The sequence below is a fragment of the Protopterus annectens genome, chromosome 5.part0 (assembly GCF_019279795.1).
Source record: "Protopterus annectens isolate FY-2018-M chromosome 5.part0, PAN1.0, whole genome shotgun sequence".
NCBI classification, from domain to species: domain Eukaryota; kingdom Metazoa; phylum Chordata; order Ceratodontiformes; family Protopteridae; genus Protopterus; species Protopterus annectens.
Window position 1 is genome coordinate 497,052,728 of NC_056735.1, and position 25,792 is coordinate 497,078,519.

At 43.0% G+C, this 25,792-nt stretch overlaps 1 protein-coding gene across 1 annotated transcript in view; it reads right to left on the reverse strand.

The window, feature by feature from the left end:
* LOC122802170 (X-linked retinitis pigmentosa GTPase regulator-like) overlaps window positions 1-25,792 on the reverse strand; it is a gene marked incomplete at its 5' end in the record, with an annotated part of 1,226,514 nt that overhangs the window by 196,314 nt on the left and 1,004,408 nt on the right. The window contains one exon of the mRNA XM_044071841.1: window positions 742-866. Coding sequence (XP_043927776.1) covers window positions 742-866 — 125 coding nt within the window. The remainder of the gene's footprint in view (window positions 1-741; window positions 867-25,792) is intronic.

The window sequence follows — 25,792 nt, forward strand, 5'->3', positions numbered from 1 at the left end:
GGAAAGGATATGCACGGTATCAAGTAATTTAAGCCTACAGCCTGCAGTTCTTGTGCCCTGTACAATGAATGCAAAATGAATGTCAGATGTTATTCATGGTAAGGACAGTTGGCACTCCACATACATATCTCATCTGTGTAGAAAGGATCTTGCTTCTGTGACAGAACATTGGAGAAAGGCAAGTCTCCTCAGCACACAACTACACTACATATGCTAATACACTTATCTGACCACAGACATCCTATATTTGTAAATTATAAAAGGAAAATCACTTATCCAGATTGTGGAAACCAGCAAAATCCATGAGTATATATCTGCTGGAGCACATATCAAGAATATCCATGAATAGGTTAATAATGGATCAGATAAATCCAATAATGGCTACCAAAGAAGAGAACCAGAAGGAAATAAGAAAAATGAGCAAAACATTACTGTAGGTGAATTCCAACCTCCTTGGAACTAAAATCTAGAGAGTTATATTTGTTTTCTAACTACCAAGAATGCCTCAAGGAAGGTAGAATAAAACAGTTAATATGTGTGCACCCATTCCACTTACATGGAGTCAGTAGGCTAATGATTTTCTTTATATGTTTATAGTATGTAAAACTAATACATGTGGCACAGAAGTGAAAAAGAGTGTTTTGAGTCAGGAGTTAGGAATACAGAATAAAATTACACACTGAAAATGGAAAAAAATAAAGAAAAATGGATGTAACCCATAAGAGAAGAAAGATACCTTACCGACTGGACATGAAACTTCAAGAATTGAGTACATAACGTTGGTTTGAACTGATTAGTAAAGTTCTCATCTCCAAGACCCAATTTGCCATGCCGTCCATCTCCAAATGTATAAAGAAGGCCATTATCTAAAATGATCAAGAAAGAGAGAGTTTGACATCAGCTATAGAAAACAGTTACATAATACACTCACCATAACAATGGATCTTTGAGACATATTGAAAATGTTGCTATATGTTCTGTAACAACAATGAACTGATTCTCAAAAGCACTAGTGACCTGCTTGGCAAAATTTTCCTTCTCAGTAGACGATCGGTGTTATAATGCCTGATGATGAGACTTGCACATGCATTAGTGTGTGTGTGTGTGTGTGTGTGTGTGTGTGTGTGTGTGTGTGTGTGTGCATTCAGCCACACATGCGTATGTGGGTATCTGGTTAAACTACAGAGACAAACATTTGTAACTTAATACTTGCAAAACATTTTTAGGGGAGGTTTTTTCATCCTTCATCTTCACTTCACTACTCATATAAAGAGTACAGTACAAAGATACCACAATCTCCATTTTTTACTCATATTTCATCAATTGTCATAATAGAAGCCAATAAAATTGAAACAGTCACAGCGTTATTCTGCAACATGCATACATTTTTCTCGCCTTCAATAGACAAAAACTGATTGACTGATTTCCATGATAAACTCAGACCTTTTCATATAGTACCTTAACTGTCTATGACAATGAAAGGTTTGCAAAAGGAGCTACCCTTTACAGTCATAATTCAGAAAGAAGAATGGTATTGAACTGAATGATTTATGATTTTGGTACAAAGTTGTCAGAGTTGCATGCCCATTTTCAAATGAAGCCTGGGGAAGAAGTCCACAGCTAGAAGTAGTAAACGTGCATCACATAAAATTACATAACTTTATGCTAAAATAAGAGCTATTCTTTAAGTAGACCCCTTCACTAGGAAAATACAGTGTTAAGGTACTTCATGCTCATAAAACTGTAGCTCTGATTTGTTGTACCGAAACTAAAGTACAGTTGTGTACACTTACCATAAATGTAGATGTTCAAGTGTATTCTCTGTTGCAGTGATCACATTTGGGTTATCTGCTTGCAGGTAGCCCTCAGTCGGCCTGATTATCAAAGTCTTGGGTCCTGCGTCAGTTGCTGTCTCATCTTCCATGACGTCAGGTAGTCAGGGGTATAAAGCATGCAGCCGACGCCATTACATCAGTTTTTCTTGCCCCAGATGTCAGGTGCCCTCATAATGGGAAGCAATTACATACAAGGTTACACCTCCAACAACAAAGCAAATCCACCTGAAAGGTTTAAGCATAGTAAACAAGAATAGAGGTATAGTCAATGGAAGACAGGGGGCTGGAGGGAGGTTAACCAGGACTGCAACAGTGAATATACTCGAACATCTACATTTATGGTAAGTGTACACAACTGTACTATGTTCTTCATGTTTTGCTTTTGCAGTCATCACATTTGGGTAGATTCCCAAAGCTAAGGATGGGAGGAGGTAATTAGACAGCATTAGGACCAGCTATAAGGCCCTGCAAGACTGCAGTGGCAAAGCCAGCTCTGGATTTAGAAAAAATTGGCAAGTGGTAATGCTTGGTGAAGGTATGTACAGAACTCCCAAGTAGCAGCTTCTAGGATGTCCCTGGTAGGGACACCTCTGAGAAAGGCTGTAGAGGTAGATGCAGCCCTGGTTGAATGTGGTCTTATCCCCTGTGGGGTAGGTTTTCCATGGTGCTTATAGCAGAAATTAATGCAATGGCCTATCCACTTAGAAATGGTTTACTTTGAAATGGCTTTCCCATCTGCCCCTGCAGCAAGTGCAACCAGCAGTTGTTCAGATTTCCTGAGAGGCTTAGTCCTGTCCAAGTAAAATCTAAGTTGTCCGTACACGTCCAAGGAGTGCAGTATTCATTCCCCTTTGTTCTGTGGATTAGAAAAGAAGGTTGGCAAATGAATGGACTGATTAAGGGCCACACTGGATACCACCTTGGCCATAAAGGAAGGATTGGTCCTGAGGGACACCTTGTCCACATGAAAGATGATGAAAGGCTCCACTGCCATGAGGGCCTGTAATTCAGACACACTTCTTGATGAAGTGATGGCTAGAAGGAAGGCTGTTTGCCAAGAAAGGAATTTCAACTCTGCATTTGCAGCTGGCTCAAAGGGAGGTAGAGTGAGCTTTTCCAATACAAAATTAAGGTCCCAGGCTGGAGTAGGGGCTCTCCTGGGTGGTCCTAAATTTTTAGCCCCGCTGAGGAATTGCTTCTGCAGTGGATGAGAGAAGAGGGGTGGCTCTATATTGTAATGTGCTGAAATGGCCGAGGCATGAATTTTGATGGAAGAAAAGGAAAGGCCCTTGTGAAGCATCTCAGTTAAATTTTGAAGAATATGAGGTAAATTGGGCACTGCTGTGCCCATCCCCTGAGTTTGGCTCCAGGAACAGAATCTTTTCCATTTTTCAGCATAGGATTTTCTAGTACTAGGCCTCCTTGCTTCCAGAATGACACACATCACTTGCTTACTGAGAAATGGTACCGGAGTGATCAGATAAGTAGCCAGGCTGCAAGGTTCAGGGTTTGAAGCTGTGGGTGCAGAATCTGGCCCTCCTGCTGGGACAGCAGGGCAGGGGTCTGAGGCAGGTACCACGGTGTCAGCAGTGACACACTGCGCAAGAGGGGGTACCAGTGTTAGTGTGGCCAGTCTGGTGCAATCAATATTGTCCTTGGTTTGTCCTGTTTGATCTTTAGTAGCACTTTTGGAGAGGAGAGGCAGAGGGGGGAAGGCATAAACTGATAGGTTTCTCCAGGTGAAGGACAGAGCATCCACTTCCCAGGCGTGTTTGTGGGCAGTCCTTTTGCAGAATTTGTCCAATTGGTAGTTCTGAGGGGAGACAAACAGGTCCATCTCTGGGCTCCCCCATTTGTTTCTCAACATGTTGAATATCTTTGGTTCGAATTTCGTGTAGGTTAATGAGATTTCTGCTTAGGTCATCTGCCAGTGTATTTAGCTTTCCTGGCAGGAACTGAGCTTGTAGGTGCACTTGGTAGCTCAAAGCTGTGTTCCACAGAGCCATGGCTAGTCTGCAGAGAGGGTATGGGTGGGTTCCCCCCTACTTGTTTATGTACCACATAACAGTGGTGTTGTCCGTCTTTACCAATAATTGTCCTGGAAGAATGTGGTCCTTGAAAGCTGTCAGAGCATTCTGTACAGCTATCATTTCTTTTTGATTGATAGGCAGGTGCATTTGACTTGGGTTCCATTTGCCCTGAATGCACTGCCCTGCCAAGTGAGCCCGTCATGCATAGTCTGATGCGTCTGTTGTTACGGTTTTGGTGGCAGGGGCTAGAGTGAATGGCAGTCCCTTGTTTTGGTGGCAGGCCTCTGCCCACCAAAGGAACTCTATCTTTAGACAAGGTATGATAGGAATCACTGATTCTAGATCCTGAGAATGTTGACACCATAGGCTTTTTAGATACCAATGTAGTTTCTTCATATGCAGTCTTGCATATGGAATTAGTAGAATGAAAGAGGCCATGAACCCCAGGGCTTGCAGTATTTTCCTTGCAGACAGCTGGGTCTTTGTGGCCAGTAGTTTGAAGTAGGCTGTCAGGGCGGCCACAGTGGTGCAGCGGTTAGCATTGCCACCTCACAGCAAGAGGTTCTCCGGTTCGATTCTCAGCTGGGGTGCCTTCTGTGTGGAGTCTGCATGTCCTCCCTGTGGTTGCATTGGTTTCCTCCAGGTGCTCCGGTTTCCTCCCACATCCCAAAGACATGCTGTAGGTGGATTGGAAACTCTAAATTGGCCCTAGGTGTGAGTGCGTGCATGTGTGTGCCTTCTGTGGAAGGTTGGGCGCTGGGCTGGCAACTTGACACCATAAAACTCCACTGCCAATCATGAGCGGACAGGTGATCCGCCGTGGCGACCCCTAACCGGGAAAAAGCCGAAAGAAGAAGAAGAAGAAGTTTGAAGTAGGCTGTCAAGTGAACTTGTTTCTCTGGCTTGAGGTAGGCCATCTGGGAAGTTGTATTCAAGCTTGCTCTCCAGGAATGCAATTTGTTGGCAGGGTACAAGATGTGATTTCTTTTATTTCTTTCCATTTATGGTGTACCCCAGAGAAGTTAGTAATTTCTTTACAAACGCCAGATGATTTAGTAGTATGTCCTTGCTTTCTGCCTGAATTAGACAATCATCCAGGTATGGGTATATTTGAATATTTGTTTGGCTGCAAAATGCAATGACTGGAGCTAGGCACTTTGTGAATACCCTGGGCGCAGTAGATAAGCCAAAGGGCAGCACAGAGAACTGACAGTGCATGTAGCCTGCTTTGAAGCATAGATATCTTCTGCAAGATTCTCTTATTGGGATGTGCAGGTAAACTTCATTTAAATCCAGTTTTGCCAACCAGGCATTTTTGCCTAGCATGGGAAGCAGCTGATGAAGAGTTAGCATCTTGAATTTTGGGATTACCAAAAAGGTGTTTAGGATAGACAGGTCCAGGATATGACGCCAGGAATTGTCTTTTCTGGGTACCAGGAAAAGTCTTGAGTAGAAATTTTGCCCCCATTCTTCTTCTGGGACAGGTTAAATAGCCCTGATGCTAAGAAGAGAGAGAACTTGCTTTTGAGCCTCTGCCCACTGATTTGGGGGTAGGTCTGGCCAACCGTTTGGGGTTGGTAAGGAGTGAAAGTGGAATCTGCATCCTTGGGAAAGTATATTTAAAACCCATTTGTCCTGGGTAATGAGTTCCCAATTTTTTGCATGCAGGGCAATCTTTCCCCCTAAAGGAACAGTCAGTTGAGCAGGGCTTGGAAGGTTTAAAGTTAAGTCACTGAGACAGTTTACCATAGTGGGGAGTCTTACTACTCCCTGCTTTGGAAGTGGGAGCCCCCCACTGTTTAGTACCTTGGGTGTTCTGCTTGTTCTGGGTTTGGATTGAGAATGCCTGGAAGAGGCAGAAAAGGACCAGTTCTTAGAGGGCCAATGCCTACTAAATCTGGGAGGCTGTACTTGCAGGAAATCTTTAAACAGTTTGCATAGATTTAGTTTTTTCCTCCATCTTTTTAAGTACTTCTTCTGCTTTGTTGCCAAACAGGTGGTCTTGGTTTAAGGCAGCATCCAATAATTTAGCTTTAACATGATCTGGCAAAGATTGCTCCTTAAGCCAAGCATGCCTTCTAAGTACAGACCCAGTGACAGCAGCACTGCAAGATGCCTCTAATGAATCAAAACCACACTGCAAAGTATGTTTTCCAACTTGTTCAGCAGAATGCATTAAATCCTGTAATTCTTTATTTTCAGCACAGTCAGGAATCAACATCATTTTCTGTTTAAGCAGTCCAGTAATATGCTGCTGATACTTTAACATATGAAATAGGCAGTTTAAGGCCCTAATGGCTAAAGTTGCAGAAGTGTATATCTTCTTACCCCATCTATCCAGCGCCCTGGAATCTCTATCAGAGGAAGTAGAGTTTTTGGCAGTAGTGGCCTTAATGCCCGTGGATCCCTGTGAAATGGTCTCAGGATCCGCAGTAGGATTTTTAAAGAGGAACTTGTGAGAGTCAGGTACCCTGTAATACCTATCAGGTTTTCTGGGAGCAGGAGTTAAAGTGTCAGGAGCCAGGCTAGATTCCCAGAAGGCATCATCTACAATGTCCAGAACAGGAGGGATAGCTAAAGGCCTGTGTTGAGGCAGGAGTAAGAATTCCCTAAACCTCTTTTTTGGAGTCAGAGTAATCTTGGTTTTCCCAGCAGAAATGCTCCCTCAGAGTATGCAAGGTTTCACCAAAAGAGAAATCCTCTGGAGGGGAAGCAGAGAGAATGGAGTCCTCTGCATCAGAATCCTCACAGCTAGATAAATGCAAATGCTGGTCATCAGAAAAAACTGAAATTTCAGAATCCTTATCAGAAGAATCAGAAGGAAACTCAGTCCTAGGTCTCTTAGAGGGAGAAGGGTGGCTTCCCCTGATTAGAGTAATAAGGTCTTCAGCCATTCTTATCATTTGTTTTTTAGGCATAGGGGCCTGACCATGCAGTCTGGGCATCAGTTTTCTGGGCATGGATCAAGTTTTAGGCTTTGAAGAAGAAGATGGCGTTGGTTTAATATGTAAGTCAGTAGGCCTGAATACACCCTCAGAAGCTGGTGCCTGCACAGCAGCTCCGGACCCATCCAATGTAGAGACATCCGCAGGTTCCACAGTCGAAGAAGCAACTCGCGGCATGGGTCTCAGTAGAGGCCTGTGAATCTGAAGTAGCGGGTATCAGGGGCTGTGAAAACGGCTCACTGAGTACCGGCAAACTGGCAACTAGCTTAGGAGAAGCATCGGCAGCTTTGGACCTATGCAGTCTGTCTCTGTCTTTATCTTTGCGTTTTTTTGGAATGTCGGTAGTCGGATGGCTTACCGAAGCCATTTCTGGATAATTGAACCAAGTACCAAAATATTTAGATGCGAAAATGAACCGACGACGAATAGTACGAGGTTTGAATAAGGCACAAAACTGACAGCAAGGTACGCCGTGGTGTGGGCCTAAGCAAGGAATGCAGGATGGATGAAAATCTTTATGAGGTATTTGCTTTCCACAAGAAATACAATTGTTAACTTTTACTGACATCCATTTAGAGCAAGAAAAAGGTTCCCCAAAGGAGTACTTAGCTTAGTTGAAGACTTCGGATATGAAACTCGAAAACAAAAATTTCAGGAGTCGGCCGACCGGCACTTGTGAACTGCTTCTGCTTCCGGGACCGCACGGCAAGAAAGACTAATGTACTGTCATCAGCTGCATGCTTTATACCCCTGACTACCTGACGTCATGGAAGATGAGACAGCAACAGATGCAGGGCCCAAGACTTTGATAATCAGGCCGACTGAGGGCTACCTGCAAGCAGATAACCCAAATGTGATGACTGCAACAGTGAAACACGAAGAACATCTGCTACTAAAATGATCTTCCATATAGACTCTTGTGGTTCAGAGAGCATGTTAAGTTTACCTAACATAAAATTCAAATCTCAAGGTAGAAACACTGGCCATCTTGGAAGTCTTACGTAAAGGATACTATTTAGGAAACTCTTGACTGAAGGGGTCATCTGCAGCACATGGAAAAGATGCTGAGACAACTCAAAAAATGCATTCTGAAAGAATAATAATTAGACTGAAAAAAGTAACTAAAACATTATAGCATTCTTGGAAATGGTCTGTGAGATGAGTTTTAGCAGAGGCAGTTTCCATTTCTGAAAATAAAGTTTTCAAGCAGACCAATGACATTCAAGACATGAAGGAAATTAAGGGACAAAGAAGCACTGTTAGGAATTAGTATCCCATCTTCCAAGTTGAAATACTGAGGTCAGGATTCAAAAATGAATAACAAAATGTGTTAAGCAAAATTGTGCAGTAACTGGCGCCACACAAAGTGAGGCAATTTAAGAGACACAATTAGCGCCATCAAGCAAACTCACAAAATTGTGAGATCAGCACCATATGCTAATAATTGTAAAATAATATGGCAATTAGTCTAACTGTGAATGCAAATGAGAATAAACACCATGCTGGAGTAATTCAGAAGCTTACAAAACTTACATAATCAGCCACAACCACCAGCAAGTTTGCACACCTTGATTTTTTGATGAACAAAGACTGTGTGTGCACTAAGATGCTACAGTATGACCTGTATAAAGAAAGCAGTATATATTAAAGGCACTGTCGCATCCAGTGTCCAAGATGGTGAGTGGTGTCACCCTCCTACTCACAGAAAGATCTGATTGTGCCGAATACATCATCACCTTAACGACAGGGGCATAGTTGATCACCATCATGGGGAGAAAAACACCATACAAAAGCATGTAAACATACGTCATCTTCACATGTAATCCCATGGGACACTAAAATATGGCTATTCAACCAAGCAAAATACTCCACAAACTGTTAAAAGACAACAGATAGCCAAAGTACACTCAGGGCCATAATCCCAATTCAATAGAAACTGTAAATTGTTAAAAGTTCCTTTAATGTAAATAAAATTTGAAATGAAAACTTCATCAGATCAGTTTCAATTACAGTTTCTACTGAATTGGGTTTACAGCCCAGAGTGTCTTTAGCAATACACTGTGTTTTAACACTAAAATGTGGGACAATGGCAAAAGACTGGGCGAGTTGAGTATACTGTGCAGGGATGAGTAAGTGATTCCTGAGGGGATAGGTTTCCAGATGTAGTGGATTCTTGGTCAATATGTCTTCCAGAGGACATCTGTGACTATTGTTGTGGGTTCACAGGGGGGAACAAAACAAACCATCACTATGAAAGATATGTTTAGATGCAACAGCCTGAAATGAACACTTGTGCTCTGAGCTCTAAAGAAAATCTGAAAAGAGAGAGACAGTGAGACAGACACAAGACAGACAGCAATGGAGTACATTATCAAAATGAATCAACCTGGTAAAGTCTGGAATACTGAGTGGACTCATGTCCTCAGATTTAGTCCTACGTGTTAATGTGGAAATTATTACTCTTATTAGATCAATCTGTTCAATAAAATGGGACTTTCAAAAATTTATATGACCCAATACAAAACTACAATTTCTGCTGCAATAAATAAGAAATCAGAAAGTGAGACAAATTTAAGAGTACAGGCCAACATGTATATTACATGACAGCCTCACATCACTTAATAGCATACCATCAATGGCACAAGATGAACACTGATCCTCACAGGGAAAGAACAATTGGAAAAAAATGGCCTGGACAAGGGATACAGAACGCAGGAACTGCAAACATATTGATTTTGTGCTACAGTGTCCCTGTCTGGAAAAACAATCCAAAACATTCCTTTATTTGAATTGTATCCCTCCATCATTTCAATGCTTTCAAGGGAGAATGAACAAGAGAACTCAACTTTTCCAAAGCACAGATGATCCGATTCCAAAGTGTTGTCAAGTAATGGTGCAATTTTCTTATAAAGCTTTGCAAGTTGCACTACCATACTACTTTTTTGCATGCTACAGAAAAGGCAAAGGAAAAACCTTACCATAAAGGTAGCTTTGAATGCTACTGCATGGAAAAGTGACAATGTGATAAATATTCTGTTCAGTGAAAGAAAAAAAGAAGTTATTTCTTACCATAACATTCCATCTGTGTTGCTCATCTTCATTCATTCATCACTGATGGGTTGTTGGTTCAGGCCTCGGAACCGAGTCGGCCTTATACCAAGCTCGCACCAGCCAAAAACTCTCGAGCTAAGCTTTTACCCATAGTATCCAAGTTCTCCTGTTACCTCAGATCAAGTTTCCCCATTACTAGTAAAGCAGAGGCTGTTTCTGAGCAAGTACCCTAATTCAGCACTTGGACCTAAAGAATCTCCCAGGAGCCTTAGGAGGGGGAAGGAGGGTGGGACGTGATGAATGAATGAAGATCAACAACACAGCTAGAACATTACGGTAAGACATAACTTCTTTATCTGATGCTGTTAATCTTCATTCATTCATCACTGATGGGACAGAGTCCCCAGCTACCTTGTGTCACTTGGGCAGCCCTTATGGAAGAATATTCCAGAGCATCATGGAGTCAAATGAAGCTCTTCTCCTGGAGACCAAATACAATTTCTTGTTGTTGTATCTTTCGGCTTTTCCCAGTTAGGGGTCACCACAGTGGAACTCCGGTCCGCTAATGATTGGCAGTAGATTTTTACGTATCGAGTTCCCAGCCTTGACGTACAACCTTCAACGAAGGTACACCCATTCACGCATGTCTCTACATAGAAGATGCTTTAGCTGTGAATCAAACAGGACAACGTCTTACTGTGAGGTGACAACGCTACTGCAGCACCACCACCGCAGCAGACCAAATACAATTTGTTATGAGTTATAAAGGTATGAGGAGCAGCCCATGTTACTGCTGCACAGATATTGTCCATAGAAGCTCTTGAGTGGAATGCCGCAGAAGTTGCCATTGATCTGGTGGAGAGAATTTTGATTTTCTGTGGTATAGGCTTTTTTTTCGTGATAATAAATGAAGAGTATACAGTCTCTGAGCCATTTAGATAAGGTCACCTTAGAAACTATCTTTCCCATTTTAGGACCAGAGAATGATATAAATAGCTGGTCTGATCTGTGCATTGTTTTTGTCCTATCTAGATAGAATCTCAACTGTTTGTGTATGTCTAATAAATGCAGACAAGTACTCTCCTTTATTTGAAAAATTAGGGAAAAAGACTGGTAGGTCAACAGTCTGCTTAATAGAAAAATCGGAAATTACTTTGAGGAGAAAGGAAGTATTTGTCCAGAGTGATACTCTGTCCTTGTGGAAAATTAAATAAGGATGTTTTATGCACAGAATGTGGAGCTCGGAAAAATGCCTAGATGATGTGATGGCCACCAGAAAAAGAGATTTCCAGGATAAGAACTTGATGTCACAAGTGCCTGCAAGTTCAAAGGGAGGTTGCGTCAAAGATTGTAGGACTAGTGTGAGGCTCCATGGTTATACAGGCTGTTTGATTGGTGGTCTACTGTGACAGACTCCTTTTAGAAAAGTTTTACATAGATGATGTGAGATTAAGGAGGAATTTCCAAAACCATTATGGAAAATTGAAATGGCAGCTAGGTGAGCCCATATAGTTGAAGATGCAGCACCGATTTCAAAGAAATTTGATAAGTAATCTAGCATTGCAGTAACTGGGGCTGAGTATGGTCTAGTTTTCTCTGCTTAGACAAAATTGAAAATCTTTTCCATTTGTCAAGATAAAGTTTCCTGGTGGATGGCTTGTAAGAGGCCAGGATAATGTCACGTACTGGGGAGGAATGGTTGTTATGCCTGGCGATCACTGGAAGTACAGAAACCAAGCTGTCAGCTTGAGACTGGTTAAGTTCGGGTGGCTCAACCCTTGAGAATGAGAAATCAGATCTGGAGTTGTATCCAGAATCCACGGTCGTCATAGTAAGTGAGGCCAGAGAAAGAGGAACCATACTTGTCGAGGCCAATAAGGTGCTATGAGGATCACTTTGCTTTTCAACTGAAGAGCTTTCTTCACGAATTGGGGAATCGGAGGAAGGGGAGGGTAAGCATACAGAAGTCTCGTGGGCCAATCATGGATTAGAGGATCCCTTGAGGACTCCCCCTGTGGGGGAATTAGGGTAAAGTAGCTGCTGCATTTGTGGTTTGATGGGGAGGCGAATAGGTCGAAGCAAGGCTGGCCCCAATGGCTGAACATTTGTGCCACTATGTATGGACTGAGGGACCACTCATGAGGCAGGAGAATACATCTACTCAGGTTGTCTGCAATCATGTTGGAATCCCTGGGGATATGCATTGCTATCAGAAAGCAGTTGGAAGGTATCGCCCTTTTCCAAATTCTCATGGCCTCTTGACATAAGGGATAGGACTTGGTTCCTCCTTGCTTGTTGATATACCAGACTACTGACATGTTGTCTGATTGAATGGCAATTGTTCGAGAAGGAAGGACAGACTGAAATGGTTGCAATGCTAAAAGCACTGTCTTCAGTTCTACGACATTTATATGCAGACTGGTCTCTATTGTGGACCCTGTGCCTTGGACTGTCATTCCCTGAAAATGCCCCCCACCCCTAACAGGGAAGCATCCATGGTCACAGTGGCTCTGGGCTGAGAAGGATGGAAAGAGTGGCTCCAAAGCTCTATTTCTGGCCTCATCCACCAAATTAGGTCCTGTTTGCATCGAGTTGTTATTCAAACCTGAAAGTATAAAGGATGATGGATTGGGTTCGACTAAGATAACAGAAGCCATTGGAGGAGTCTCATGTGAAATTTTGCAAGAGGCACTATTGATATTGAATCTGCCATTGAACCTAGGAGCTGCAGGACTTCTCGAGCTGAAACTTTGTTTTGACAGAGTATCACCCAGAGTTGGAGCCTTAGTCTTTGTAATCTGTGGTCTGGGAGAGAGACTTAACAGGAATGGGTACTGAACACTGCTCCTATGAATTCTAAGGATTGGGTCAGAGTCAGGTAGGATTTCTCCTAATTTATAGAAATGCCAGAATGTTCTCCAAAGAGAGGGTTTAGTTTAGGGCTGTTACCAGTAGATACTTGGGAGGGGCAGTAGGGAGCCAATCGTCTAAATATGGAAACACCCAGAATCCTTGTAGTCTCAAGTGAGCTGTTACTACTGCCGTGCATTTGGTAAACACTCTGGGGGCTGTAGAGAGTCCTAATGGCAGAGCACATAATTGGTAGTGATTGGCTCCCAGCCAGAAGCAAAGAAGCCTTCTGGAGCGTTTGTTCATTTTGATGTGGTAATACGCATCTTGAAGGTCCACTGAGTACATCCAATCGTCTTTCTCCAAAAAGGGAAGAATGGACTGAACTGTGACCATCTGGAATTTTGTTTGGGTGACAAACTTGTTTAAATTGCTAAGATCAAAGACTGGTCTCCAGTCCCCTGTCTTTTTTGGCACCAAAAAAGAATCTTGAGTAAAATCTGGATCCAATCTGGTCTGGTGGGACTGCTTGGATGACTCTTTTTTGACACAGCTTTTTTATCTCTAGAGCTGCTTCTTCCCGTTGACTGGGTGGAATGTCGGGAATTTGTCTTGATGACTTTGGGTAAGAATCGAATGGCATGTGGTAACCTCTGGTTATTATCTTCTGAACTCAAGAGTTGTTGGTTATCAATTGCCAGGCAGCATGGCGCAGAGAGAAACGTCCCCCAACTGCTTCCAGAGGAAAGCAATCAGGCCGCTCTTCGGGAGCACTAGTAGGATTGTCCAGAGAAAGAATCACTGGGTCCCTGGTTCCACGGGCCCCCTCTGCCTCAGTAGGGGCATCTTCCAGAAGAGTTTCCCCTCTGCCTCTAGGGGGTGAACTTGCCCCATGCATCACGAAAAGGACCCTGAGACTCTTTGTGCCACAACTTTCCACTCCTCTGATTCCTGTAGAAGGAATGCTGGGAGGGTGAAAAGCATGCACCTATGGCAGATAGAGTCTTGCCATCCTTCTCACACCTGGCTAGTGTGCCCTTCACTTTTGGGACGAACAGGGAGGACACTTCAACTGGGGCGTTAAGGAAGGAAGACTTAAAAGGGTCTGTGAAATCAGAAAGGTGAATCCAGGCGTGATGTCTCATAACTACGCTTGAACCTGCAGCTCTTGCCGCCCCTTCGGATGCATGGGATATTAATCTCATGGACGAGTTTGATATCAATTCTAGGGTTGCTAGCTGTGAGGCAACGTTTTCACTTACCTCATCAGATACTTGCCCTGATAAAGTTCCAGAGAGTTCAGAAATTAAGTCTCTCTGGAGCCTAGTAAAATGTGCCAGATAGTTCAAAGACCGTATGGCAAAGGTTGATGAAGCAAAAACTTGCTTCCCTAATCTGTCTACCGCCCGGGACTCCCTGTTAGGCAGATGAAAAGTCTGGGTCTCTTCAGCGAGCTCTTTCTTTGTGGCCACTGCCGCCACCACCATAGCATCTACTGATGGGTTCACTTTATAATCATGAAATCCTGAAATATCGAATTTCAGAATCTCGAGATTATAAAGCCAAAACCTTAAAATCCCAAAACCCCAAAAGGGCGAATTTCAAAATAGCGAATCCAGCACTAACCATACACCACACACATAAACATACACACACACATTCCCCCACACACAAACACACAAACCTATACCCCCCTACTTAAATATACTAACTCCAAGGTCACACTACACAGACAAGCACAGAAAAACACCACCATACAAGCTACATTCCCCTCGCACACACACATCACGGTCACAAAACACACTGACACACACTAAATCCCCTAACCAAAACCCTTAAACATAAATACTTACTTGAACTTCCAGCTATCCATTCAAAAACCTCAACACCAGAAGCGCTAACTCAACATCTCCGGACTTTGGGATTTTGAAATTCGCGCTTTTGGGGTTTCGGAATTTTGAGCTTTTGGCTTTATAATCTCGGGATTCTGAAATTTGATATTTCAGAATTTCGGGATTATAAAGTGTTCCCCTACTGGCAGACTTTTAGACCAATGTGGACTTTCCTCTTTGGGGGGGGTGGGGGGGTGGATTCTTATCTGGTCTCCGTGGGATTGGCTCAACAGAGTCAGGATTTTTCCAGGTGCACTGCATCATGAGCTGAACTAGCTCGTCTGCAGGCGGGGTCACTCAAGAGGTAGATGGATGAGCATGAAAAGCCTGCAGGAACATGGATTCCTCGGAAGGATTTTTGGGCTTCCAGTCACCCCTCTGTTTCAATATTTCAAGGATTTCTCCAAAGGAGACATCTTCACTGGGTGACTGTGGGGGACCCTTCCCCTTCATCGTAATCCATATCCTCTGTAAGAGACTCCTCAGGGGAGTCTACGTGCTTCCTCTTGCATGACTTCTTCCATGGTACCTCTTCAGTGGGAACTTCTGAAGAGGACTCGGAAGAAGGGGCACCCTGTGGTAGGGTCTCCTGAGGTTCTCGTGCTCGATGTCCCAAAATGGTGGCTTGTGTTAGCTGCAGCTCACGGGAAGGGCATATCTGGGGCTCCAACACCAAAGGTTTACCTACAGAGGCAAGGGCCCTGTCTATCACCTGGAAAGAAGGCCCACCCAAAGAGGGATGGGAGCCTGGAAATGAGAAAGACAACCTCAGAACCAGGGTCACACCCTGCTCCGTTCAGCCCGCTCTCAAGAGAGGAGCCTCAAGAGGAATCAGTACCGACAGGACTCCTGGCACCATGGACAGGACCATAAACATGCTCAGAACAGTACTCGACACAGAGGAGCCTGTAGCCCAATCCTGCACCTGAGGAAGACCTGGTTCTGAATGAACCGAAGGCCAAAGGGTCTGTTCTGGGGCCACAGTGAGATCCACTAATGGCACAGAGGATGTGGGTACCAAAAAGGGAAAGGCTTTGAAACTTGCAAGGATGTCAAAGGAGGACAATAGGATGGAGTCCGTGGAGAAATATTCCCAAGTCCAAAAAGGGATTGGGTCTTTGAAGGTATAGAATCCCCCTAGATGTCAGCAGATGGTCCGCAAGGTGCACCACATCTTGTTCAGAGAAGCTCCTGATGGATATCCCCGATGGGGAGTCTGGCCATTCTAGGAAGGGGCTATACATCTGCCTCAGGAAAGGATCCACTGACGAGGAGTATCGGGTCCATCTTGCAGTGTCAAACACTGTCTCGAGTTTGGAGATGAGGGAGGAAGGAGTGTCCACAGTAGCCACAGATACCATGGGTAAGCTCGGTGACATGAGGGCACTCAGTACCGAGGTGGTTGTGGAGGTAACAATTTGTAGTTTAGGTAGGGTCAGTGCTGTAGACATTGTCAGTGCTGAAACCGGTGCTGATGACACTAAAGTAGTTGACGGTACTGAGATCGGTGCTGTAAAAACTGGTTTCTGTTCCGAAGACAATTTAGGTATTTTTGGTCTAGATGGTTTATCTTTATTACCAGAAGGTGAAGAAGGTACAGAATGTGGTCTCTTTTTTATCTTACTTAGGAGAGGGTGAGCCCTCCAATGCAGAAAGAGCCTCTGAAAAGGGCATCTTAAGGAGGCCCTTTAGGATTCATTTATTCCTGCATTCATTTAGAGTATGGGAGCTAAATTCCTGGCAAACAGAGCAAGGTGGTTGCATACAGAGATGAAGAACTCTTAAACAATACATACAATTCTCATGAGAGTCATTGTTTGGCATTTTCCAGATATATTTCAGGCATTGTTTAAAGCCTGAAGTCCCCTTTTTTCCAGACATAATGAACACTCACAAACAAGTCACCAAAAGAGTGATAGGTAGAAAGGAAGATTATTTTATTTTTTTAATTTTTTTAGGAAGAGAATTTTTCTTTTTTAAGAAGAAAAGTAAAGGGAAGAAGGAAGAAATACCACCAATGGTATTTACGGATTACCACAACAGGTAGGAAGAAAGGCCGTACCAACAATGGTACTAAGGTTAGCAAAAGGTAATCTGAAGGAAAAAAGGAATAAGATGCTCAAAAGAAAGGGTAAAAGACTAGTGACAGATAATGAGAAATAGAGATAAGGGAAAAACTGCAAGAAATTTTTATAGAAGCTTTATCAAATAGCAAAAAATATAAAACTTAGCCGAGAGCTGACTTGAACATGACTTTATAGCTACGCTGCAAATGAGATCTGAGGTAACAGGGAGAAGGGTACTATGGATAAAAGCTTAACTTGAGAGTTTTTGGCTGGCGCGAGCTTGGTATAAGGCTGACTCAGTTCCGAGGACAGAACCGACAACCCATCAGTGATAAATAAATGAAGATTAACAACATCAGATATCCTCATTTACTCTGTGACCAGAACTGTTCCAGAAGCTATGAAATCTGTCTGCATCTCACACTGATGGTGAGATCCAAAGAATAAAGAAAAATAACACGTTATGTCTTCTGGCACTTCTCTCTAGACTGGGCATGTATCAAATCATAGCCAGATAACAGCATATGTGAATACCCTTTTAACCTCAGAGCTGCTATGAACAAGTACATTACTTAAGGAAAGAACAAAGGCAGTAGCAAGGCCACAACTTGACATATGAAGACTTTCTTGTGTGTTGGAAAGACAGGAACATGACAAAGGACAGCCTTGAAAATGTAAAACCTCTATCCAGTGTCCATGAAGAAGAAACGTATTTAGATTTTGAAGAATAAGCAGCCTGAACTTTTGAACTATTATTTTTTTTTTTTTGTTAAAAATCTAAAAAATCCATATTAGGTAAATTTTTATTGAGAACAAGAAAAAAATGAAAATAAAAATTGGACTACTGAAGTGAGCAGGAAGGTACATTTGTACAACATACTTAGCAAAACAGATTCTGAAGGACAGGTCACTATAAGACAAATCATAAAATCTGGGTTTGCTCGCCTTCTGTATACAGGATGGCTTTTTCCATTTAGTGCCTGTCTTCCCACTGAAGAATCAATACAGATCCAGGTCTTGCACCAAATAAGGTATTGATGTAGGTAATGTAAGACTATCTGAAGACAGAATATTTGTGTAAAATCTTACCATAACCAAAGATATCCTTCTCTTCCATGTTGCAGTATTCTTATTGTGGGATTCGCCACCTCAGGTGACCCAAACGTCTGCTCCTATACAAAAGCTTAAGCCTGGTTGCTGTTGGTGCATGGGACGTCACACGTAGGGCCATAAACCAGGGACCTTAAATTGACATCTGCACGCCTAGACCTTAGAATTGACTGCCCAGTCAGAGAGTAGCTTAGGTGATTTCAAATGATGACTTCCAGAGAGGTGAAATGCCATGGACTGCCCAGTCTGACCATAATGTAAGTAGATGCTTCATGATGGCCCACAGAAAGGTAGAAAAAAAACAGCAGGTCAGGAGGGAGGGAAGGAATACTACAACATGGAAGAGAAGGGCATCTATGATTATGGTTAAGATTTTACACAGCTATTCTATGCCCTTCTATTCCCGTGTTGCAGTATTCTTACTGTGGGACAGTACCACAACTTAGGAAGGAGAAAGGGTGGAGACAGAAGTTGTGGATTACAGAAATCCCTGCATTATTGCCTTTGTGAAACCTGGTCTGGCTCAGGAGACATGGTCCAATTTGCAGTGTTTGGTAAAAGAATGTACAGTGGACCAGATGGCTGCCTCCAGGATGGAAGCTGTGTCTAGGCCCTTGAAGAAGGCCTTGGAGGAGGCTACTGCCCTAGGAGAATGTGCTTTGACCCCCTGAAGCAAGTCCTTTCCATGGTAGGAGTAGTAGAAGCAGATAGCTTTCCTGATCTAACAAGAGATAGTTTGTTTGAAGACTGCCTTGCCCAGAGTTCTGGGATGAAATGATACAAAAAGTTGATTAGATTTCCTAATGGTTTTAATTTGTCCAAGTAAAACCTTAACTGCCTGTGAACATCCAGGGAATGTAGTATTCTCTCACTGTTATTTGTAGGAGAGGGGAAGAAGGTGGGTAGGTGGAATGGACTGATTTAAGGACAGCTCGTTGACCACTTTGCTCATGAAGGAGGGGTTGGTGCAAAGGGTCACCCTGTCTTTGTGGAAAATAGTGTAGGGAGGGCATGGCATTAGTTCTTGCAACTGTAATACCCTTCTAGATGAGGTGAGGGCTACCTGCAATACTGGTTTCCATGTGCACATCTGTAGAGATGCATAACTGGCTGGCTCAAATGGCGACAGCGTGAGTTTTTCCAGGACATAATTTAGGTCCCAAGCTGGTGGATAGGCTTCCTCGGTGTCTAACATGCAAGACCCTTTTCAAAAACACTTTAACGTCTAACCTGGAGAGTAGAGGAGGGTCCAAGGGTAAGTAGGCATTGGTAGCAGATTGGTGCACTTTCACTGAAGAGTATGAAAGGCCTGACTTGATGAGCTCACACACATAAGCTAAGACTAGGGGAACATTCACTTGAAAGGGGTCCCTATGTCTTTGGAGACACCATTTGGAGAATCTTTCCCATTTTAAAATGTGAGATCTCCTCGTGTTAGGTTTCCTGGCCTCCTTCAGGTCAGAAAGCACATCCTTTGAGTTGCGGTGTCTGAAGGGTATTAAAAGTTCATCAGGCAGAGTGTTAGGCACAGCATCTCTAGGTGTGGATGGATGAGAGTTCCCTTCTGTTGTGTGAGTAGGTCCACCTTGTGGGGTGACTTGTCGTGATTGCCCTTGGCGAGGGATAATAGAAGGGGGAACTGATAGATATTATATAACATTAAATATTTTTCCTCAAAAAAATTATAAAAGTATACTTTTATTAATACAAGGTTTTGAAATAATGCTTATTTTTATATCTTAAACACAATGTTTGAAATAAATGTTTCTTTCTAAAAAGCAGAAACTGCAAGGCTGAACTGCAGAGTTAAGAATAGACAATGTGTTTAGGCAAGCATGAAATGGAGAGTTAAGAATAGATATAATGTACTGAAGCAAACAGCTATGTGTCGGACACCTGCAAAAATAATTTCTGATGAAACATACTTAGTTTAGTTTTACTGTAAATATGTTTATGTCTAGTTTGACTTGTTTGTTATGTGGTTGTGGGCTAAACATAATGGTAAATGTCATCCTTTTGTAATAATATTTGGAACATACAAAGAAGAAAGTTGTTCATAAAAGGAATAACAGGGACTTTTGTAAAGTCTTCAGATGGAGAAATGAAGAAAATAACCAAAGGAGGACATGGAACAGAAATCAGTCAAGCAAACAGCAAGGACACTGAAAAACAACATCTGTTGCTATGAAAAGTGTATATAAACCGGACATTGTTTTCTCTTCTCCAGAGATGTATTGATCAATTGTGCACTGATCCAGTTCATAAGAAGCAAAGACTTTATTCTAGCTATGTTATAGTAGTATTGAAATAACTCTGACAGACTTAACTGCTTGACAAGACTTTGTACAGATACAATAAATAATAACGGATACATTAGTATGTTGTCAGTCTGGTCACTTCTGTCATTATAAATAATTTAACAGGAATCAATGTTACCTCGGCCAATAGGGAGCCATCAGCAAGATTTCTGGCATGTCCCTCCTGATTTTCAGGAGGACCTTTTGAATGAGAGGGAAGGGAGGAAAGGCATACAAAAACCATCCCTTCCGTGAGATGGTGAAGGCATCTACTTCTCCAGATAGTGGGGAGTGCTCCCTAGTACAAAATTTTCTCAGTTGTCTGTTCAGAGAGGAGGCAAATAAATCTATTTGAGGTGTGCCCCACTGGTGGACAACATCTAAAAACAAATGTGCAACATCCACTAGAGATGCAGAAAGAATGATCTGCTGAGAACATCCACTTGGTGGTTGTCCTGGAATGGAATGTAGACTGCCTGCAGAGATAAGCTATTTCGTGAGGCTAATTCCCAAATCTGCCAGCCTGCAAAGGAGATAGGACCTGGTTCCCCCCTTGTTTGCTGATGTAACACATGACAGTGGGGTTGTCTGTGAAGGTTTGTATGGGACCTGGCTGTAGGAGGGGAAGAAAGGCTTTCAGGGTTAAATGAACTACAGTCATCTCCCTGACATTGATGTGTTTGTTCAGGAGGGGTGCCTGCCAGCATTCTTGCACTTTGAGGCCCTTCATGGTAGCCCTCCCAGCCCAAAGCTGAGGCATCTGTGTGCATATGTTGAGCTGGTGTGGAGGGTAGGAGGGGTAGGCCTGGGTTCAATCGTACCTGTTGAATCCACCAGTTTAACTCTGTTTTTAGGCAGGGTAGGAATGGTATCTGTAAGCTAGATGGTGGCTGTGTTGGGACCACACATTCTTTAGATATCACTGTAGCTTCCTCATGTGTATCCTGGCTAGTGGTAGCATAGGTATAGTGGTTGCCATAAGGTCCAGAAGTTGCATGAATTGTCTGGCTGACAGTTGGTGGGCCTGGAGAAGGTCCTGGAAATGGTTGATTTGGGAAGCCACTTTGTCCTGAGAAAGGAAGGCCTTCATCAGGTCTGTCTGAATCCTGCATCCCAGGATGATTTTGTCCTGCTGTGGTGAAAGGGATGATTTGGCGAGAATGAGTGTGAACCCCAACCCTTGTAGCAGAGACATGGAAAACTACAGATGTTTTTTGAGGATGTTTTCCTTTTCTTCAAGAATAACAATATCATCCAGGTAGGAGTAGATTTGAATGCCCTTGGTCCTGCAGTAGGCTATGGCAGGAGCTAGGCATTTGGTGAAGACCCTGGGTGCAGTAGATAAACCAAAGGGCAAGGTAGTAAATTAAAAGTAAGAGCAGGGCCCAGCAAAACATAAGTACTTTCTGTGGGTGAGATGTATGGGGATGTGGAAGAAGGCCTCCTTCAGGTCCAGAGTGGCCATGAACGCTTTGGGTGGCAGTAGGGGAAGTAGGGTTTGGAGGGAAGGAGTTCTGAAGGAAGGGACTTTTAGAAAGAGGTTTAGGAAAGGTAAATCCAGGATTGGCCTCCATGGTCCATCCATTTTTGGTACTAAGAATAGCCTTGAGTAGAAACCTTTTCCTTCTTGGCCTGACAGGACAGGCTATATGGTTCCCTGAGTCAATAGATCCCAGATAATGTGAGAAATTTGTTTAAGTTGTTTTTTGGGTGGGAATGGAATGCCCTGTGGTATGGGCTTTTCCTCCCAAGATAGGAAGTATCCCTTTTCCACTATTGCCAAGATCAAGCGGTCTGAGATGATTACTTTGCAAAGGGGCAGACAGTGGGAGAGATGGTATGAAAGGGGGAGGTACGCAAGGCAGTCACGCACTGTTGGTATTGTTTCTGTCCTGAAGGGACTGTCTGTGGTTAGGCTGACATGAGGCAGGCCTGGAAGAAGAAGGGGTGGCAGTGGAGGGGGCTCTTCTGACACAGGTGGTCTTATCCAGGTAGATTCTGTAGAATTTTGGTACAGGAGATACCAGAAGGCGTTTAACATCTTGGAGTTCCTTGCTCTTCTCCTGAAGGTTCATAAACAGTTCATCAGACTGATAACCAAGCAACAAGCAGGAGGTTGTGATCTAGCGGGGCATCTAGAATTTTGGATTTGAAGTCTTCAGGCAATGGTTGGAGCCTAAGCTATGAATACCTGCGAAGCACAAATGCTGATGCAGCAAATCTAGCAGAGGCCTCTGCTGCATCACAACTGCATCCAATTGAGTGCCTGGCTAACTGGGATGCCAGAGTCAGTTTTGATGCTACTTCTGTCTTGTTGGGAGAGTCAGGCAAGGAGGACAGTAGAGTTGAAGCTTGGGATACCAAATCCAAGGCATACTTAACCATATGGATTTGGTAATTAATGGCCCTAAAGGCCAGAGTGGAAAAAGTATAAACCTTCTTGCCCAGCCTGTCCATAATCTTGCTATCCTTGTCAGTAGGAAGAAGTTATGAGGATGGAATCAGTCTACAGTTTGTTTGTCTGGGGCTACAGTTATCACAGCAGGGTCCACACCAAGGGGGGGGGGGGTTACTAGAAATTTGTGGTCATCAGGCACCTTGTAGAAATGATCAGGTCTCTTTGGAGCAGGTGACTGAGAATCAGGATTTTTAGAGGCTGATACAAATGCATCTAGGTGTGCAGGGATCACTGGGGGTATGGCTGATGGGGAGGGAGATTCAACTTGCAGCAGCTCAAAATATCCTTATTGAGTTTCTGTCATTTGGGAAGTATCCCATTTAAAGTATTCTTTCGTTTTAGTAATGGTCTCTCCAAATGTAATGCCTTCTGGAGGGGAGTCTCCCTCTATGGATTCCTGATCTGGGGAATAGTATTCCAGGGTGGAGGCTATTTGGGATGAGTATGTAATAGACTCATCCAAGGAAGAAGAAAAGGCCTCTTCTTCTTTCTGAGAAATGGAAGGTACGATTGAAGTTGCTGAGGCAGGTGTAGGGCTAAGCACCGGAATAGTGGGAGCTGAGGAGGCCAAGGGCTTAAGGGCCATGAAGCCCTGCATCAAAGACTGTGTAAGAGATTGCCAGTCAGGTAGTCCCTCAGGACAGGTAGATAAATGTTTGGTCTTTTGTTTTCTTTTTAAAGGGGTAGTTTTGGGAAAGAGAGAGAAGGCCTAGATTCCGAGGCCTGACCTAAAGAAGAAGACTTGGATTCCTTTATCCCAGGCAGGTGTCTGGTGGAGCCTGGTTCCCCCTCGACTTCAGCAGTAACCGACATCTGAGTAACCTCAGTGGACGTGCTGGCCAGCACTTTAGAAGCTGCTTCCTCGAGCGGAGTCGTCGAAGTAGATAGCTCTAGCAAATGTCCCTGAACCCCTATATCAGTGGTTGGCAGTGCGTCCGATGACAGAGGGGCAGAGGTAGTAGGCCATGAAAGCTTGGCCTTTTTTCTTGGTGGTTCCACCTGGGCGGCCAACTCTGGATCCATCCTTAAAGCTAACTTTTTAAGCCTCTGATTTTCCAAATATAAATTGAGGGCAGCCAGATGGCATCTAAGTGTTTTGGAGGCAAGGATTGGCAGATGGCGCAGGAGGTATGATTGTGTTCCTGGCCTAAATAGAATACGCAATGGTTATGGGAGCCCTTATGTGGAATTTGCTATTCGCATCACCATTTACCCTTCTTAGTGTACATCAGCTAAATACAAACAAGCAAACCAAGCTCAAGCAATAAATAAAATTTAAGAATTCCTCAACAGGATACTTAGCTTTAGACATCTTGAATGTAGAGATGTGATGTAATCGAACTGATGTTCGACTGCAGTAGAAAAGTTAAGTCTGTGTGTGCAGACATCACATTTAAGGTCCCTGGTTTATGGCCCTACGTGTGACGTCCCACGCACCAACAGCAACCATGCTTAAGCTTTTGTACAGAAGCCGACATTCAGGTTGCCTGGCAGAGAATCCCATAGTAAGAATACTGCAACATGGGAATAGAAGGACATTCTCTATTATTCATTTTATTCAGCTCTTTGAGCTTGTAACTTAAAAGTGTAATGCTAGCTACTACACATATATACATGTAGTGAATAAATAGCCACAAGAAATGTGACTGTTTAGTGGATTGTTTTACCAGATCTCTAATATAAACATGCTGTTATCCAAACACCTAAGAAAATACAGTATCAGAAAAAAGACAAAATTTGTACTAGAAATTGTTGTAGTAGGTAAAGCTTGGAACAGTCTCTCTCTCTCTCACACACACACACACACACACACACACACACACACACACACACACACACACACACACAGCACATATAAACGTACTGTACTGTAATGTTGTGTCATCTAGATGATAAATACAAAAATATTTATTTTCATCAGCAAAATTAGACAATTTTGCAAGCCTGCATATAAAGCAAAAATAAAGTACAGCAGTGTGCCACAACAGACTATCACGCATATGTCACATCCAAGTGTACTCATCTTGCATTTGTGCTTGTTAAACTAGTGACCCCTTCCCTTGTGATGAAACCATGTAGGTCTTATACTTGCTAAGTGCTGATTTTGGGTAGTACCAGGCTCCCTCTCCATCCCACACTGTTCCACTTTACCTTTTGTTCTTTGAGGTAGACTCTTCCACGGAGATGAGTGTCTGTGACTGGCACAGAGCTCTGCATTGGCACAGTTTGTCAACTATGCATGTATTCTCAGACAAATTACAGTTGTGTAAGTTAGCTTACCAGCATGTGTTCAAACTATTAGAGCTTTCTTACTCCAAAGAGAGAGGCTGAAGCCTGAAGCTCTAATTAAGTAGTGTACAAAAAAGTCATGTCAGACAGTTCAAATTAATGTGACAGGGACTCCACTGCAGCTAAGGGTAGATGAGAAAACATAAAAAAGAGGGGAAGGGTGTTACCATTCAAACATCTACTGTTATGGTTAGCTAACTTACACAACTGTACCCTATTCATCATCAGATCACTGTTGCAGTAGCCATTAGCTATATGGGATGATTGTCAAAGCTTAGGAAGAAAGGGTGAATGCACATGGAGCAGAATCTATGAGACCCTGGAGAACTGCTCAAGCACATCCTGTTCTAGCTTTGTAAAATGAGTCAATTTTATAGTACCTAGTGAAAGTGTATACTGATGAACAAGAAGCTTCCTGTGGAATAGCTCTAGAGTCCATCCTTTCCAAAAAGCCACAGCTCTGGTAGAGTAAGCCTTGACATTCTGATGGGGACTTTTACTGGGCTAAGAGTAAAAGAACTCAACAGCCCAAGACAGCCATCTGGAGGTGGTTTGCTTAGAAACTGGTTGTCCTTTTTTGTCAATACATTTATCAGCTTTTTTGACATCTTTAGTATTGTACAGGTAAAATACAAGTTGTTGTTTGACATCTAAAGTATGAAGAATTCTTATTCTGCTGTTTTTGGATTCAGGAAAGAACAATAACTGCTTACTTTGTACTGCTTTATGTAACTACCACACACTAACCAATTGCGGTTTGGGAGGTGAATAATATGGTTTAAAGTAAATTCAGAAATAGCCTTAGTCATAAAGGAAGGGTTTGCTCTAAAACTCTTCTTGTCTTTATGGAAGAATAAAAAGGGTTGAACAGACATAAGGGCTTATAATTCAGAGACATAACTAGCAAAAACCAGAGCAATGAGCGAAACAGTCTTCCAGGAAAGAAATTTTAGGGAATAACTGGGAAGT